This window comes from Musa acuminata, chromosome BXJ2-3 (assembly GCF_036884655.1).
Source record: "Musa acuminata AAA Group cultivar baxijiao chromosome BXJ2-3, Cavendish_Baxijiao_AAA, whole genome shotgun sequence".
NCBI classification, from domain to species: domain Eukaryota; kingdom Viridiplantae; phylum Streptophyta; class Magnoliopsida; order Zingiberales; family Musaceae; genus Musa; species Musa acuminata.
This window is the reverse complement of record NC_088340.1, coordinates 40,785,946-40,801,579: the sequence shown is the minus strand read 5'-3', so window position 1 is coordinate 40,801,579 and position 15,634 is coordinate 40,785,946. Positions and strand designations below refer to the sequence as shown.

Genomic DNA, 15,634 nt, shown 5'->3' with positions numbered 1-15,634 from the left:
TTCCTATTCAGCTGTCTCAGAGACAAACAGAAGTAGTTATTCCATTGGATGGCATCCCTGCTTTATCACTAGCGACTAACGGATTGCCAAAATGCATCGTCACTTCTCAGTTCAATGCCAAAAGCAAAATATGTAAAGGGTTTTCCCATTTAGGGAACTTTATATCTAGCAAAAGAGAGTATCTGTTCTGTTTTTCTTATCAGGATAACAAGTTTCAGATAGAGTTGGTGATTCAGAATTTAAATTAAAGTCTTATCATATTTTACATGTTGATTCTATCAGTAACCAGTTATGTGGATTCATAGACTCTTACAGGGAAACATGTACATGAAGGACACTCTTTGGAAATTGTTGAAGGTTTGAGATTCACTTAAATGTTTTTTGTGATTAAGTTTATCATGTGTTACATTGTAGTCTCCTTTATCTTCTTGAGGAATGTTGATGTAGCTGCAGAAGAACCAAATATCCTTAGAGCTACAATGATAAAGATTTGACTGCTTCAACCTGCATGTCTATACGTGTAATAATTTCGTGGAATGCTGTCATCATTGGCAGATCCAAGTGCTTTATGCAAGGAACTAGAATCCAATAAATCACATTCACTGATTTTTGTCTACTAGTTTAAGAGTGCTATTGTTAATTGTGCTTAGGTAAATATGTTCCAGAAAATATCCTTTAATTTTCTTTATATTATTTGTTTGAGCAGGCAGTTTCCATGTTCTATGTAAATCCAAAGGGCCAGAAAGTGCTTGGACTTTGCAGTAATCATCTACATCATCTATCTTTTTATATGCATCATATATGGGAGTTGGCCATCCTCGCTTGGTGAGTGATTGTGTATATTTGTTTGTAATTGCCAGAAATACCTATTTACATGGCTTCATCCAAGTAAGCAAGTTTGTGTTGAATTGCTTTTTCTACTTAATACATGCATTGAATGAGCATATGTTTTGAATTTTTTTTTTGACACTCGTCATTGTTAAGATGGCTTCTGATCTGACAACATTCTAAAAGTTTTCTTTAATTACTCCAGTACTAAAACTAATAGCTATGTGATACTTTGCTTTCATTCAATATAGGCTTGTTATATTTATTTATATACCCTAAAAACAAAAAAAGGGGGAGAGAGGATGATGAATCCATAGAAACTGGTTTTGGAGACTTGCTTCCGATGACTAGATCTAAACCTAGTATTGGTGTTTACTAAGTAGACAGGGAGGAGGTGAAGAACTTGGGCATGGTAAAATTTGCTAAACGGGATATTTATTGCAAATGACTTAAGAAAATATTTAGAAAAAAATATTATTGATGTCTTGATTAGCTTGACGTGGTCCAGATTTGAGTTCGGAAGAATGTTCGGGATATCTTCAAGGTGAAAATATTGTACTCTTAAGTCAATCCTTTTTTATGCTCTAAGTTAGTAATTTGAGATTCTTCTTGAGTTTGGGTAGTTCAAATCCTTTATATTAAGTTTAAGATATATTTTGATATTTTAGAGGATAAGAAAAAAAAAAAAAAAGCTGATGATTGACTTGTTTTGGTGACTTAGGATTTCATATGATAGTTGATAATAGATGTATGTCACTTTGCATACATATGGCAAAGCGTAAATCACCTATAGCCTGTTTGGATGGAAAGCACTTGGGAAAGGAGAAGACGAAACGATCAGGTACTGCGTGACCATTTGGTGAAATGAGTTGTTTGTTTCTCTTTGCACTCTGCAGGTTGGACAATGCAGAGGGCATGTCTTCGTGAGGCCAAACAAAATGGTGTGACGTAGTATCGTTCCTGTTCGGTTCTCGCTTCATCCCTCCTCGTTGGTTTCGGGTTTGCTATGGGTTCAAAGTCGGGTCGGGTCGGGTCGGCGCTGGCCACCGACACCATCAAAGGCGCACGCGGACGTCTCGTGCCGACGGCAGCAAACTTGAAGGCCCCGCCGCCCCCCCTCCTGCCATGTGTCTGCGCTTTGTACCGCGCCACACGTGCCCCTCTGCGTCCTGCCTCCTCCATCTATTGGTTGGTTCCTCGTCCTGCCATCTCCTCACTTACTGGAAAAGGCCAAAAAACAAAAAAAAATTCAATCACGTATCGTCTCAACAAAAGACGAGCATAAACTCCCAAACACACCCCAAGAGACGAGTTGATTCGAATCGGTGTAGGGACTACGGCGGGGCCCAGGCAACAAATACCACCTGCTCCCAAGGTTGTGTCGGCATAGGACAACAACGGTCCAATGTTTCAGAACACTTGGCTAAGCGCTCGGCAAAATAGAGGTATCCATGCTTCCAGTTTGTGCTTTCAAATGGTTTACACGACTGAAGGGAAAAATAGAGCGTAGTTGATGCCACGAACTACGTATGAAGGCCACGCGGTGAGAATGGAGTGGCATGACCTCCCAACATACATATATATATATATATATATATATATATATATATATATATATATATATATGTGTGTGAGATTGGAGATCACGACGGAGCCGGAGGTGCCACGCGGGGCCCGCTTTCTTCGGATGTCGCGCTGTCAAACCAGCCTCGACTACTAATAACGTATTAGCCGTTGGATGCTGAGGCAGAGGCAGAGTAACCGAAAACACCTATACATTAGAAAACGGTGAACGCGGAGACCACATCCATATCGGATACGTCGGAGCTGCAGCAACCTCCTCGCCACTACCTTACTAACGAACCGCGTCGAGTATATGAAATAATAATAATAATAATAATAAGAAATAACACACAAATCCTCCGTAACGTAACGTGCAACCCTCTCTTTTTTGGCTCGATGGGCGTAAAGAAATCCACATATGCCATAATTAAACCCAACCGGCGGTACGAGCAGCAGCCGAAACGAATTAATACTATTATTAATTAACCCCCGCTCGCAATCAATAACTAAAAACAACACAGGACGCGAGCAAACCGGTCATCCAAACCGTCCATCTGTTGTTGCGGTGAGGCTTTGAGCTGTCCACTTGTGTCATGCACTCCTCTCCCTTTTCCCCCTTTCCGTTTCCCCTCTTCCACCACTTGTTTATTGATTTCTCCCCCACCCCTTCCTCCTCTTCCTCTTCCGATAAAAACCGGCAGCTGCTGCAACCCTTTCTCCGCCTCCTCCTCCTTTCTTCCACCGCAAGCGACAGGACAAGGATGAGATGGTGAGTACTCGGCATTTCAAGCCAGATCCCCGTCTCCTCCTTCTCCCCTTGTTCTTGCTCCTCCTCCCTGTCGCCTCCTCGTGCGCCGGCCGTGATGGCCACATGCGGCGGCTACGGCGGCACCTCCAAGATCGGGGGGAAGATATACCGGCCAACTCCTCCGCCTTCCCCAACCCTCGCCTCCGCGACGCCTACATTGCACTCCAGTCTTGGAAGCTCGCCATCCTCTCCGATCCCTTGAACCTCACCGCTGACTGGGTCGGCCCCGGCGTCTGCGCCTACACCGGCGTCTTCTGCTCTTCCCTCCCCTCCGACCCCAACCTCACCGTAGTCGCCGGCGTCGACCTCAACCACGGCGACCTCGCCGGCTACCTCCCCGACCAGCTCGGCCTCCTCGCCGACCTCGCCCTTCTTCACATCAACTCCAACCGTTTCTGCGGCACCCTCCCCCGCTCCCTCCGCCGCCTCGCCCTCCTCCACGAGCTCGACGTCAGCAACAACCGCCTCGCCGGCCCTTTTCCCGACGTCGTCCTCCGCCTCCCCTCCCTCAAGTACCTCGACCTCCGCTTCAACGAGTTCGAGGGCGCAGTGCCCCCGCAGCTGTTCGACAAAGACCTCGACGCCATCTTCATCAACCACAACCGCTTCGCCTTCGACATCCCCGACAACATCGGCAACTCCCCCGTCTCCGTCATCGTCCTCGCCCACAACCACTTCCGCGGCTGCCTTCCGGCCAGCCTCGGCAACATGTCGAGCACGCTCAACGAGATCATCCTCATGAACAGCGGCCTCAGCTCGTGCTTCCCTCCCGAGATCGGCCTCCTCACCGGCCTCACCGTGCTCGACGTCAGCTTCAACAAGCTCGTGGGGCCGCTACCGGACTCGCTCGGCCGGATGCTCAACCTCGAGCAGCTCGACGTCGCGCACAATCTCCTCTCCGGTGGAATCCCCGCCTCGATCTGCCGCCTGCCGCGGCTGAAGAACTTCACTTACTCCTACAACTTCTTCGCCGAGGAGCCGCCTCAGTGCTTTGCGGTGGAGTCGTTCGACGACCGCCGGAACTGTCTATCCGGCAGGCCGAAGCAGCGAACCCAGCGCCAATGTGGGTCGTTCCTCTCCCACCACCACGTCGACTGCTCTGCTTTTGGCTGCAAGCCCTTCGTGCCGGCTCTGCCGCCGCCGTCCCCTCCTCCGCCTTCTCCGCCGCCACCATCACCTCCTCCGCCATCCCCGTCGCCGCTGCCACCGTCGCCTCCCCCGCCATCTCCTCCACCACCCTCACCTCCTCCGCCATCTCCTCCACCACCGTCGCCTCCTCCACCATCTCCACCGCCGCCGTCGCCTTCACCACCACCGCCACCGTACTGTGTCCGATCCCCGTCACCACCTGTCTACTGCCCACGATCTCCATCGCCACCAGTCTACTGCCCGCGATCTCCTTCACCGCCTGTTTACTGCAAACGATCTCCACCGCCACCTTCCCACAACTCTCCTCCACCACCGGTGCATTCTCCACCGCCTCCGATCTATTCACCTCCGCCGCCGCCCAACTCACCGCCACCTCCGATCTATTCACCTCCTCCACCGCCCAACTCACCCCCACCTCCGATCTATTCACCTCCTCCACCGCCTAATTCACCACCCCCTCCGCCGCCTAATTCACCACCCCCTCCGCCACCTAACTCACCGCCCCCTCCGCCGCCTAGTTCACCACCACCTCCGATCTATTCACCCGCTCCGCCGCCAAATTCACCACCCCCTCCGCCACCAAACTCGCCACCACCTCCGCCGCCTAACTCACCACCACCTCCGCCGCCTAGTTCACCACCACCTCCGATCTATTCACCTCCTCCACCGCCTAACTCACCACCACCCCCGCCGCCTAACTCACCGCCACCTCCGCCGCCTACCTCATCACCACCCCCTCCTCCTCCACTGCACTCTCCACCGCCACACTCACCTCCGCCTCCACCTCCATGCATAGAGCCGCCACCACCTCCGTGCGTCGAGCCGCCACCTCCCCCATGCATCGAGCCACCACCTCCCCCATGCATCGAGCCGCCATCACCTGGTCCCTCAGCTCCCCTGTATGAACCCCTACCGCCCGTCGTCGGAGTCACCTACGCGTCCCCTCCGCCTCCTTTCTACTAATTCTTTTTCAAATCTTCCTCGTCACCCACCCACCCACCCTCCAATCCCCAAATTTAGGATTTCATTTCCTTTTGCCCCTTGTTTACTGAATTCATGTGTTTGCAGTCTCGTCGTCTTCTCCATCAAAATCTCTTTTCCGTTTCTTATTCTTCCCATCTTTCTCAAGGTGATGAAGACTCGAAAACAAGGCACGGAGAGAGCGTCTCCATGGTCGTTCGAAGGGTGATGATACATATATATGATTCGGGGTTGTGAATAAACGAATGGGTTTATGAGAGGCAGTCAAGAATCAGAGCGAGAGAAACAGAAAAAGTGTAGGTGCAGTGAAACTTAATGTATAGTAGAGCATGCGACTCTAAAAAGTAAACCATCATCTCATTCCCTACTATGCTTGTTTTCGTTTCATGGTGTGCTCCTTTGATGTTCAACTCCCGTCTTTTCTTCATCCGATTGCTTGCAGTTTTGCCATACGAAGAAGCTCTGCTTCGTAAGAATGTTTCTTCTTCTTCTTCTTATTGTCGTCGTCGTCCAAAAGGCAGGCACCGACGGTGAAGGTGGTGAAAGCTACCTTTGCCGAACGCCTTCCTTCCTCCGCATACGCCTCTGTTCCTATCGTTATCTACTTTCTTGCTGGTTTTTGATACGTTGGGGAAACTATAATAATGTACACGAGTGTTTCTTAAAACTTGCATACTGGACTGGCTGCCATCATGTCTTCCTGTACGACTGACTCTCCACATCCTTCTTTGGGTGCTCCCAGTCCTGTTTAGCTGCTAATAATAGTCTGATCAACTGAGCTCCCTCAACAGCATCGCGTACAAGAGCTCGTTCCACGCATCGGGGACTCCGGGGAGGCACCAGTGGCTGCAGTCCTGGAACTCTCCGGGTTTCCTCTTTCCGGCGGGCACGCGGTACACCGACGGGTGGGCGTCCTTGCGGTAGTCCGTCATCCTCGTGATGTTGAGATAGAGAACCGGCGTCGTCATCTCCCCGATCACAGATTCCAGGATGCCCGTCAGCTTCAGGTACTTGGCGAGGTGCTTGTCCTCCGTGATGGGCTCTGTCTCCCCGTCGCAGTTGCCACCCGAGTTCCACTGCCCGCCGCTGCAAAAAGAGCATGCATGCGGCTCATCAGGTCCTGGATCGATCGACGGCGCGTCGCTAATCGCCGCACGTCTCCGGTGGTTTACCTGAAGTGCGACCAGGAGTAACCTCGGAAGAAGACCCGAGTGTGGTTGGAGTTGACCTGGGTGTCGACCCAGGTTCCCCATGTCCTCATCGCCTTCCGGTACGCGTCTTCCGCGCTCAGCTGGGGATAGACATGGTCGCCTTCCTGGTAGAAGTTCCTCCTGCCCAAAGAAACACATCAGATGGCCGAAGCAAAAAAGCGGAAAGAGACCATGCCGCCGCATGTTCCTCGCACCCTTTCGAGGTCTTCTCGTGCGTCCACCAGTGGCCCGAGTTGAAGACGAGGATGTCGGCGGTCCTGTAAGCATCCGACGACGCCTCGATCAAATCCAGCCGGAGCGTTTCCCTGCTCTTCCCCTGCGAGTCCACCCTGGAGCTTTCCCGCACCAGGAACGGCGACCGGAAGAACTCGATCGAGCAGTTGTAGTCCTGCGCGGTTCGCGAGCAGGAGGTGCATGAACGAAACCCACCACCAACGACAAAAGAGAGAAGAGAAGATGGATGATATCCTTCAAGGATGTGTAGCACCGCGTACCTCGAATCGGAAAGCGAACGAATTGTCGGTTCTGAACTCCTTCCTCCCGGACACCTCGAAAACGCGGTGCTTCCTCTTCAGAGGGTGCCTCAGGATGCAGAGAAGCGATTCCCACATGTTGCGGTTCAGCGAGTCGCCCACGAACACCAGTCTCTTCCCCCTCAACGCTCTCAGCATCTTCTTCCCCTCGAGCCTATATAGGAAGCCAATGTCTTCTTAGGAAGGGTAGAATTTACTACTACAAACCCTCAGTTTACTCTCTCTCAGAGACCCACAGAGAGAGAGAGAGAGAGAGAGAGAGAGAGAGAGGATGAAAGCGATTAGCTGTGAATTGGAGACATACAGCAGGAAATAAAATAAATGAATTTTAATTATTTTTAATATTTACAATGCTCCTAAATATCCTTAAATTATCATTAGCTATGATATGATTGTACTCAATAAAATTATATATTATTATTATTATTATTTTTTAAGATGATAGTATAAATAAGAGGTTATCAATAAGAAGAAAACAGAGTTGTCAATCCTACATGATTGTTAAGATAATCCATACAAGAAGAAGAAGAAGAAGAAGAAGAAAACAGAGGTCAAATGTTTATGTTTGTAGTTACAAAGAAGCACAAAGTAAATCTCCAATCTATAAACTTCACCCCAAAAACAGCATCAAAAGAAACGGAAGACACAAAAGAAACGTAAAGCAAGAAAGGGATGGGACTTCGGACCTCGGAATCGAGCAGCCTTTAGGCTTCCACCGGAGTTTGGTGTAGTTCTGATCCGGCCGGCCATTGCCGAAGCAGTCGAAGGAACTGTCGATGAAGGGGCACGAACCCGGCGGGTACCTCGGCGTCGATTCGTCGAACACCCACCTCCCATCGAAAAGATCGCACGTCGCCGCCAAATCTTTACTGCTCTCCAAGGCCTTCTGTCCCTTCTCCGGACTCCCACCCCTCCCTTTCTTGGCCTCGGCGGAGTGGTTCGCTGAGGCGGGTGCAAGATCGGAAGCGTTCTCCGGGCTTGCCTTTCTCCGCACGCCGAGGGAGGTGTTCGCGTGAGGAGGAGCGGGGAAGGGAAGGCCGCTGGCGTTAGCGTGGTCGGCAGGAACCGATCGCGGGTCGGCGATGGCGATGACTTGGGGGTCGAACACGAAGGTGGCGGGCTGAGGGTTGCGGCCGAGGAAGACGACGAAGGCGAAGAAGACGAGGAGAGAGAAGACCGCGGTGTAGAACGCCGGGAAGACGAACAAGAGGAGTTGGAGCATGGGCTTGAAGAAGTCCATGAAGACGTACTTGAAGATGGAGGAGGCCATTAGAGGGAGAGAGGGAGAGCGAGAAGGTTGCAGTGGGCGGTTGGCGCTTCAGTTGCACCCTTATTTGCAGGTGCAAGAAAGCTTTATGTTCTCGATCTCTTCGCTCCCAATCACAGTAGTAATACTAATTCCAATCACAGCGACAATGATAATAGTAGTAATAATGAGGAGTCAAAGAGGGCAAATCCTAATGGAATTCCAATTCCGATGCGAAGCATCCAACTTAAAGGGGGCGTAAGCGGGAATGGTAACACATGAATGCATGCATGCATGCATAATGCATATTGTTTCCTAAGTTGACACGATTAGGGATTTGTGTATAAAACACATCTACATTACGGGATCGTACGTTAATGAATCCAATGGAGCCTCTCATAATGCATATCCTATCCTAACTTACCAAACAAACTTATTTTATGGATCTTCTTCTTCTCTTTTTTAATGTGTGATATTGTGGGATCGTATATGGAATTAAATGGAATATTGATTGAATAATCGGGAATAATAGATTTCCAACACACAGCACATCCTTTTAGGAAAACAAGTCATTCATATATCACAATTATTGTTCTTTGACTTTTCTAACCATATATAATTGTTTGGTTATAAATGGATGTGCTATGTGTTGACCACAGTGTATGCCACGTTTGTTATAGTCTTGATGAGAATCTCATCGGTCATTCTTACTTAGATTATTTCGAGTGAAAAATATCATTAGTATTTTTTTTTTTAATCAGTAACGAAGGAAGAATTCGAATCCAAAATCTTACGATGATGGATCAAAATTTTCAACAGTAACAAAATTGTAGAATCATCGGATGTCTTTTGGTATGTAATGGTCGGATATGTTGTGAATGGTGTCACCTTCCTAATATTCATGTGGTTGGGGAGTGACAAAATTGATGTGATAAAATGACTTGCATAATTGGAAGAGTCCGTTAAAAGAAGAGTAATTAGTCACCGACAATGAGGAAAGCTATTGCCATAAATACTCATCATCAATAATGATGAGAAAAAAAATATGATTGACATCTTGGTCAGATCAATATGGTCATAATCTATATGCGTAGGATTATGTGAAATACCTCTGAGGTAGAAATATCGAACTCTCGAGATGTCGAAGACCAAGGTTGGGAGAAATTTTTCAACCTGATTCATTCGATGCTTAAATTAGTAACTTGAGGTGTATAAGTGTAGATGTAAATAGTAAAAAAAAAAGTAAGCTCCTCTTTCATCGTAGTGAAAATGACCTTTTATAACTAGTCATAAAAATATAGAATATTTCATAAAGAGGTAGCATGTAACTACCCTCAACGGTTCCCTCTTGGCCTCTTGTCCATGTGGGTGCCAAGGAGGGAACAAACTTGAACTGCCTTCCCTGGACCTGCCTTGGACTCTTGACTATACTAGCAAAATTTTTTAAGTCATGCACATCGAATATATTTTACCTTGTATCTCTGTTATGATAGATTTTTGCTCATATAAGTCGTATTTTCTCGACTCATGTGTCTCGAGCATATTTTGTCTTGCACATTTGTCATGGCAAATTTCTCCCCACGCGGTTGGGTTTTTCCAATTAACACATCTTGGACACATTTTGTCATGCGCCTTTGCCACGACGGATTTCTTCTCAAGAAGTCGGGTTTTCCCAACTCACATGCCTCGGGCACATTTTGCCCTACTCCTTTGCCGTGATGAATTTCTCCTCTCATGTGTTAAGTTTTTCCAACTCACATGTCGCGAACACATTTTGCTCCATGCATTCGTTACGGTGGATTTCTCCTCACGTGGGTCGGGTTTTTCTAATTCACGTGCCTAAGGCACATTTTGCCATGTGTCTACATCGTGGAGGGTTTCTTTTTACATGGGTCAAGTTTTTCTGACACACAACTCAAACACATTTCATCATGTGCCTCTCGCCATGACAAATTTCTTTTTACACGGGTTGGGTTTTCTCAAGATATGTGCCTCGGGCATATTTTATCTTGCGCCTTCCGTTATGACAAATTTCTTCTTACGCTAATTAAGTTTTCCTAACTCACACACATCGAGTATATTTTATCTTACTCCTCCCACTATGATGAATTTCTTTTATACTTTTTAGGGTACCAATTTGTCTTTGACTTAGAGTATTATCATTACATCATGACCCTTCTCGATCATGTATGGGACATTGACTCCCTTATTTATCAATAGTCCCTCATGATCGATAATCTTAACGAGGAAATAGATGAGCTGAAGAGGAAAAGGGTAGACATAGTACTTTTCACTAAGGTAGAGGCTCAAGGAGCTAAGTTGACGAGGCAACTAGAAGAGCTTGAGTAATGCCTCATTGAGAGTTAGAGGTGATCGTTGTCTTGTTTTATGAGGTATTGGTTTTTATTGAGTTGTCGAGTCTACTTACCCGATTTAGTCCTTGTTGCATCATCGGGCTTATTCATCGGACTAGTCTCTATCTTGGTACGTTAAGGTCTTATTTTGGAGTTATATAATAATAATAATAATAATAATAATAATAATAATAACTAGTACCAAAAAGTATGGTAGACTAAAGCTTGACACTAGGGCATAATCATCATGACCTAACCCCAATGGATGCTTCTCAATAGTTCAGGTCGGCAATGTCTCGACCAATGAGCAACCTTCATTTAGGGCCTAGGTTGATGCTAATTTAGTAAACGTATCGGTCTAGGCATTCTCTTCATAAGAGACCTGCAACACATTGAGTCAAGAAAAGCTATAGGTTAATCTCTGCACCTTAGGTGAGGTAACTTGGGTCATTCGTTCCTTCTTCGCCTTGGTGACCTCGGGGCCTGAGTGGCTGATAGTCGCTCCTACTTTGGCCTCTTACGTGACTTCTCATACTTATCAGAGACCATTGCCTTGATGATAATATATTGATTAGCCTTCTAAAATACCTCCGATATCGTCGCTAATAGCCTTTCCACCAATGACTAAAAGAGATGAGAGGACTTGAGCTCCATCATGAATGTGTGCATTATGAGTGATGAATAGGCATCCACGATGCCTTAGATTTCATTAGTGAACCGAGCAACGAATTCTGCAAGCGTTTCCTCCTCCCCTTGCCTTAGTTCAAGAAATGTTGTTGTCGATGGTCGCAAGTGCACATTCCCATGGAAATGAAGTTCAAACTCCCTCATGAGTTAGACAAAATAACTAATGGAAAGCGACTTCGGGTGGGTATACCATTCTTGTGCTAGACCTCATAACGTGGTTGGGAATGTGCGTAAATCAAAGCGTTCGAAGTGTCATACGATGACATTTAGTTACGAAAAGCTACGATGTGCTTTATCGGGTCAGCACTGTCATTGAATGCCTCCAACAATCACAGGTAGAAGTTCGTTGGAATTGATTCCTCCTAGATTTTTTCGGTGAATCGATTGACCCGAGGTGAAGGGTGGGGTCAACCAACACTTCTCCTTTGGATTATTGAAACTCTCATCGCATCTTTTTCAAGTGTCAGTCCATTTGTCATAGTTGGATCCATAGGAATCCTCCATCGAATTTATCGATTGGGTCTCGGGTTCAAGTAGGGTTAAGTGGTGGTGTGGTTCATTAAATTCCATGGTTGGGAAGCAAAGTGCACCCTCGGCTCGATGGTTCTTGGGTGCTCCTGGGTTGTGGCATCACATCGGGTGGGGGAACCTCGATGGGCGCCAGTGCTGGTAGCGATTGAGCCGATGATCGCAACTGAATTGGTAGTATCGCCTATTCGGCTAACTTGGGCAAAAGAGTTACGATAGCTTATATTATGGCCATTGGTGTATGTACTTGCTGAGTGAGATTCAAAAACATTGTGATAGAGACAAGCAAGTGGCTTGAGATCACCCCTAGAGGTGAGAGGCCCAGGTCATTAAATATATGCCAGTATCATATCGACATTTGTACCGATGTGGATACATCAATGTGTGGAAATGATAATTGTTGCCCTTCTAAAGTGAAGATAACATGGGTCGAGAGTAAAGCCTCCTTGCTCGAGCGTTTATTGAGAGGGTTGACGAGCGGACGTTCCTACGACATCAGGACCTCCTTTTAGCGCTAAAATGATGAGGAAAAATATTATTGACATCCTGATCAACTCGATGTGATCCGAACTCATATGTGCAAGATTGTTCAAAGTGAAAACATCAAACTCTCGATGTGCCACTTGCATAAAAACCGAAGTCGAGAAAGGTTTTTCGATCCAATTCCTTCGACACCCAAGTTAGCAACCCAAAATGCACGAGTGCAAATACGGGTAATCAAAACAAATAAACCCCTCTCTCATCATAATAAAGATGAGCTTTTTATGTTTCATGATATTAGAATCCAACAACATATCATGGAAATCACCATCGATGTTCCCACAAGTCAGATAAATTAATTAGCAGGAGGAAGGGAAAAGGGGTCTGATTCTTCTCCACATGAATCTCTGCTTGCCATTGCAAAGAATTCCACCTCTGCTTGCGACGAGCTCTTCCCCGTTGCGAGTGCTCCAATCGATGTGCCTTTTCCTCTGTTTCACTCCAAAGTACATCCCAAGAACTTTTCACTGTTGCTGGCAGATATCAACCTCAAAGGTTTTGGAAATGCGCTGCAAAACATTCAAGAACACAATTAGATTACCATCCAGACGACCGCTCCAATTGCCTGTTTTCAGAGGAAGAAGAAGATAGAAGACGACCTCTTTTCAGAAGTATTTACACTCCGTCTCAATTGCCAGAGCCGTCATAACACCTGCAGGAGAAAAACTTAACAATCAAAAGAAAACAGAAGAAAATAATTTTGCAAGAACTTTATGGATATTGTAAACAAAATCTTACAAGGATTTAAATATTTAAAACCATATATGCTCTGCAGTGGTCTAGATTTTGCAAGACATGTTTTCCGAACCATGAAAACCAAAGGTGCCTCAGTGCATGTGGCTCGACTCACCTGATCTAAAGAAAAGGTTGACACTTCATTTGGATGCTCCATCTCACTGCTGAATATTCAAGAGTAATCTAACTCAAGCAACATAGAAACCAACTTTGAATGATTCCATACACTAAAATAGTTATGTTCATATAATTAAAGACAAAGCTAGCATGGTACATAACAAAACAGTTTATTTCTATCTTTAAAGCATCATAGAAATCATGTTAATCACAACCATCATCATTTCCCCACTTCCGACCTCCTCAAGACCAACACACAATGTAAGATCATTTCCTAGAAGGTGGAATATGGGACTCGTAGCAACATAGCAGTGCTACCATGCAATGACGGTTCCTTCCTCTCGATGTTAAACCCACACATGATCTTCTATCTAACCTGGTACCCATTGCACCATATCAGTGCTACCATGCAATAACAATGACAATTCCATAGACCTACTAACCCAATAACTGGGTTCTTGGGCCTTTGACCAAGTGGTTCAATATGCTTTCAAGTTACTCATACCATGCCCATCAAGTTCATGTATACCAGTCTTAACTCATTGATTATGAACAGGACAATCTAAGCTATTGTATCCAAAGTTCTATGGCATGCAAAAGATTTGAGCCTGGTGGAGTAATCAAAGTCAGGTCAGGTCTAGTGAAGCAAACAAACTCAATAGTTGCCTTGTCAAACTATTACACTTAATCTTATATAAATTATTATGAAGCATTTTAAGATATACTTGGGTTATTTGCAACTGATATGTAAACAAACAACTAAAAAGATTTTTACAAGTCTACTTCTAATATTAGCAACAGATATGCATTATTCGTGCAACTTATTTGTCCTAACACAGGTGCTGATGTAATAATCATAGCTGTTAATTATATCATAGCTGTTTGATACTACAATACTGACTCCGTGAATGGAAAATCCCAAGCATTTCACATCATAGCTGTTTGATACTACAATACTGACTCCGTGAATGGAAAATTCCAAGCATTTCACAGACAAAGCCAACGCAAAGTAGCAACAATAATGGTACTCAGCTCACCTAGAACAGCAGATGTAGATATTAGTAGATCCAGCAGGGAAGTACTCATATATATATCTCAGCGAGAGCATCCAAGAGGGTGGAGCTGCCATTGTAGCATCATCTGTCTCTCATGAGATCTACCAAAAATAGATTTGTCCCCGCAAGGATGTCAAGGAATATAGTGGAAAATTAGAAAAAATTCAAATAATATCACATCTGATGGGAACATGGTTGGGTGTGCAGGTTATTACTCACACCAAAGAGTGACTTGGAGGCTTCCCCCTAACGGATTCAAGATTGCATGACACTTCATAAACAAGAGATACCAGATTCACCTGGTTAAGTGAGAAAATATCAAGTAATATCACGTATTTTTTATCCCCTAAAACTTACCACTGAGAAAATGATTGCCTGATAAAACCATCTTCATAAGGACATATGGTTCAACAGAACTTCAGAGATTCACACTTGCTACAGGTACAAGAAGCTACCAAAATGTGAAAAGTAAGAAAATTCTATATCATCAAGGACTGAATCTAGAATATTTATAAGAATGTTGGGCACGAAATTCCAGTTACAATGTCAGTAGAAACTTCTTTTGCTTGTGACACCCACAACAATAAGCATCAGTATTGTTGTACAGAAAACTAGCAAAAAGCCTAAAAGTTACACCGTGCTGAACATAGATGGAAAATGTTATGATGGTGGGGGACTTGCAAACTTCTTTGTAGTCCAATCAAAGATATAATCATAGTTTTGAACTTATTATCTTAAAGAAAGAGCACTATTGTACCAGTTGAAAAGTTTCATTGTTCACCTTTAACTCCTTAGCTTCATTGCTTCAACAATTTAATCCTGAAGTGGCTTGACAGTGAAGTTTTCCACTCAGATATTTCAGGTTTCAGATCTGCACTGCTCAGTGAGCTCATAACCAAAGTTTCACCTGTCAGAAGTAATCCAAAAAAACAAAACCAATTAGAACAACACTCCACAAGCAGCTTTTAGTTTTCACAGAAAACATTTGCACACATTAATGAGACTCACAAAAAAGGAACATGATTAAAACACAAATGAAAGCAATTCAATTACATCAAAATCAGAATCGAGGTCAGCAAGGAAAAGAAGACTGCCTTGAAAACTTTTTGACTTTTTTGTACAGGAAGTATTTAGATATATCATCACAAAAAAGCACATGATTTAGAAAAAAGAAATAATAAAACACCTAAATGAACATCAACAATTAGGAAGCAGGAAATACAGGAAAAAAAATCTAGGTAAATCCAAATATGATTAAACTAGCAGATATGTGAGACAACCTACAATTGAATAAAATCC

The 15,634-nt window shown here is 45.1% G+C and overlaps 2 protein-coding genes and 1 long non-coding RNA gene across 3 annotated transcripts; 1 reads left to right on the top strand and 2 right to left on the bottom strand.

Annotated features, from left to right (window-relative positions):
• The first annotated feature begins 3,039 nt into the window (after positions 1 to 3,039).
• On the top strand, positions 3,040 to 5,716 carry LOC103978738 (leucine-rich repeat extensin-like protein 6). The gene has a single exon (XM_065100990.1). It carries the CDS (start codon positions 3,158 to 3,160, stop codon positions 5,309 to 5,311), a length of 2,154 nt encoding a protein of 717 aa, XP_064957062.1. The 5' UTR covers positions 3,040 to 3,157; the 3' UTR covers positions 5,312 to 5,716.
• Positions 5,717 to 6,099: 383 nt separating this feature from the next.
• LOC135607618 (protein trichome birefringence-like 4) lies at positions 6,100 to 8,429 on the bottom strand. Its single transcript, XM_065099571.1, has 5 exons — positions 7,760 to 8,429; positions 7,035 to 7,227; positions 6,711 to 6,928; positions 6,502 to 6,660; positions 6,100 to 6,415 (listed from the first exon to the last, which is right to left on the bottom strand). The coding sequence occupies exons 1-5, from the start codon at positions 8,341 to 8,343 to the stop codon at positions 6,100 to 6,102; spliced, it is 1,470 nt and encodes a 489-aa protein (XP_064955643.1). The 5' UTR covers positions 8,344 to 8,429.
• A 4,054-nt stretch (positions 8,430 to 12,483) lies between these two features.
• Positions 12,484 to 14,307, bottom strand: LOC135608287 (uncharacterized). Its single transcript, XR_010485483.1, has 2 exons — positions 13,028 to 14,307; positions 12,484 to 12,937 (listed from the first exon to the last, which is right to left on the bottom strand). It is a non-coding gene; the product is annotated as an uncharacterized LOC135608287 (long non-coding RNA).
• Between the last annotated feature and the right edge of the window lie 1,327 nt (positions 14,308 to 15,634).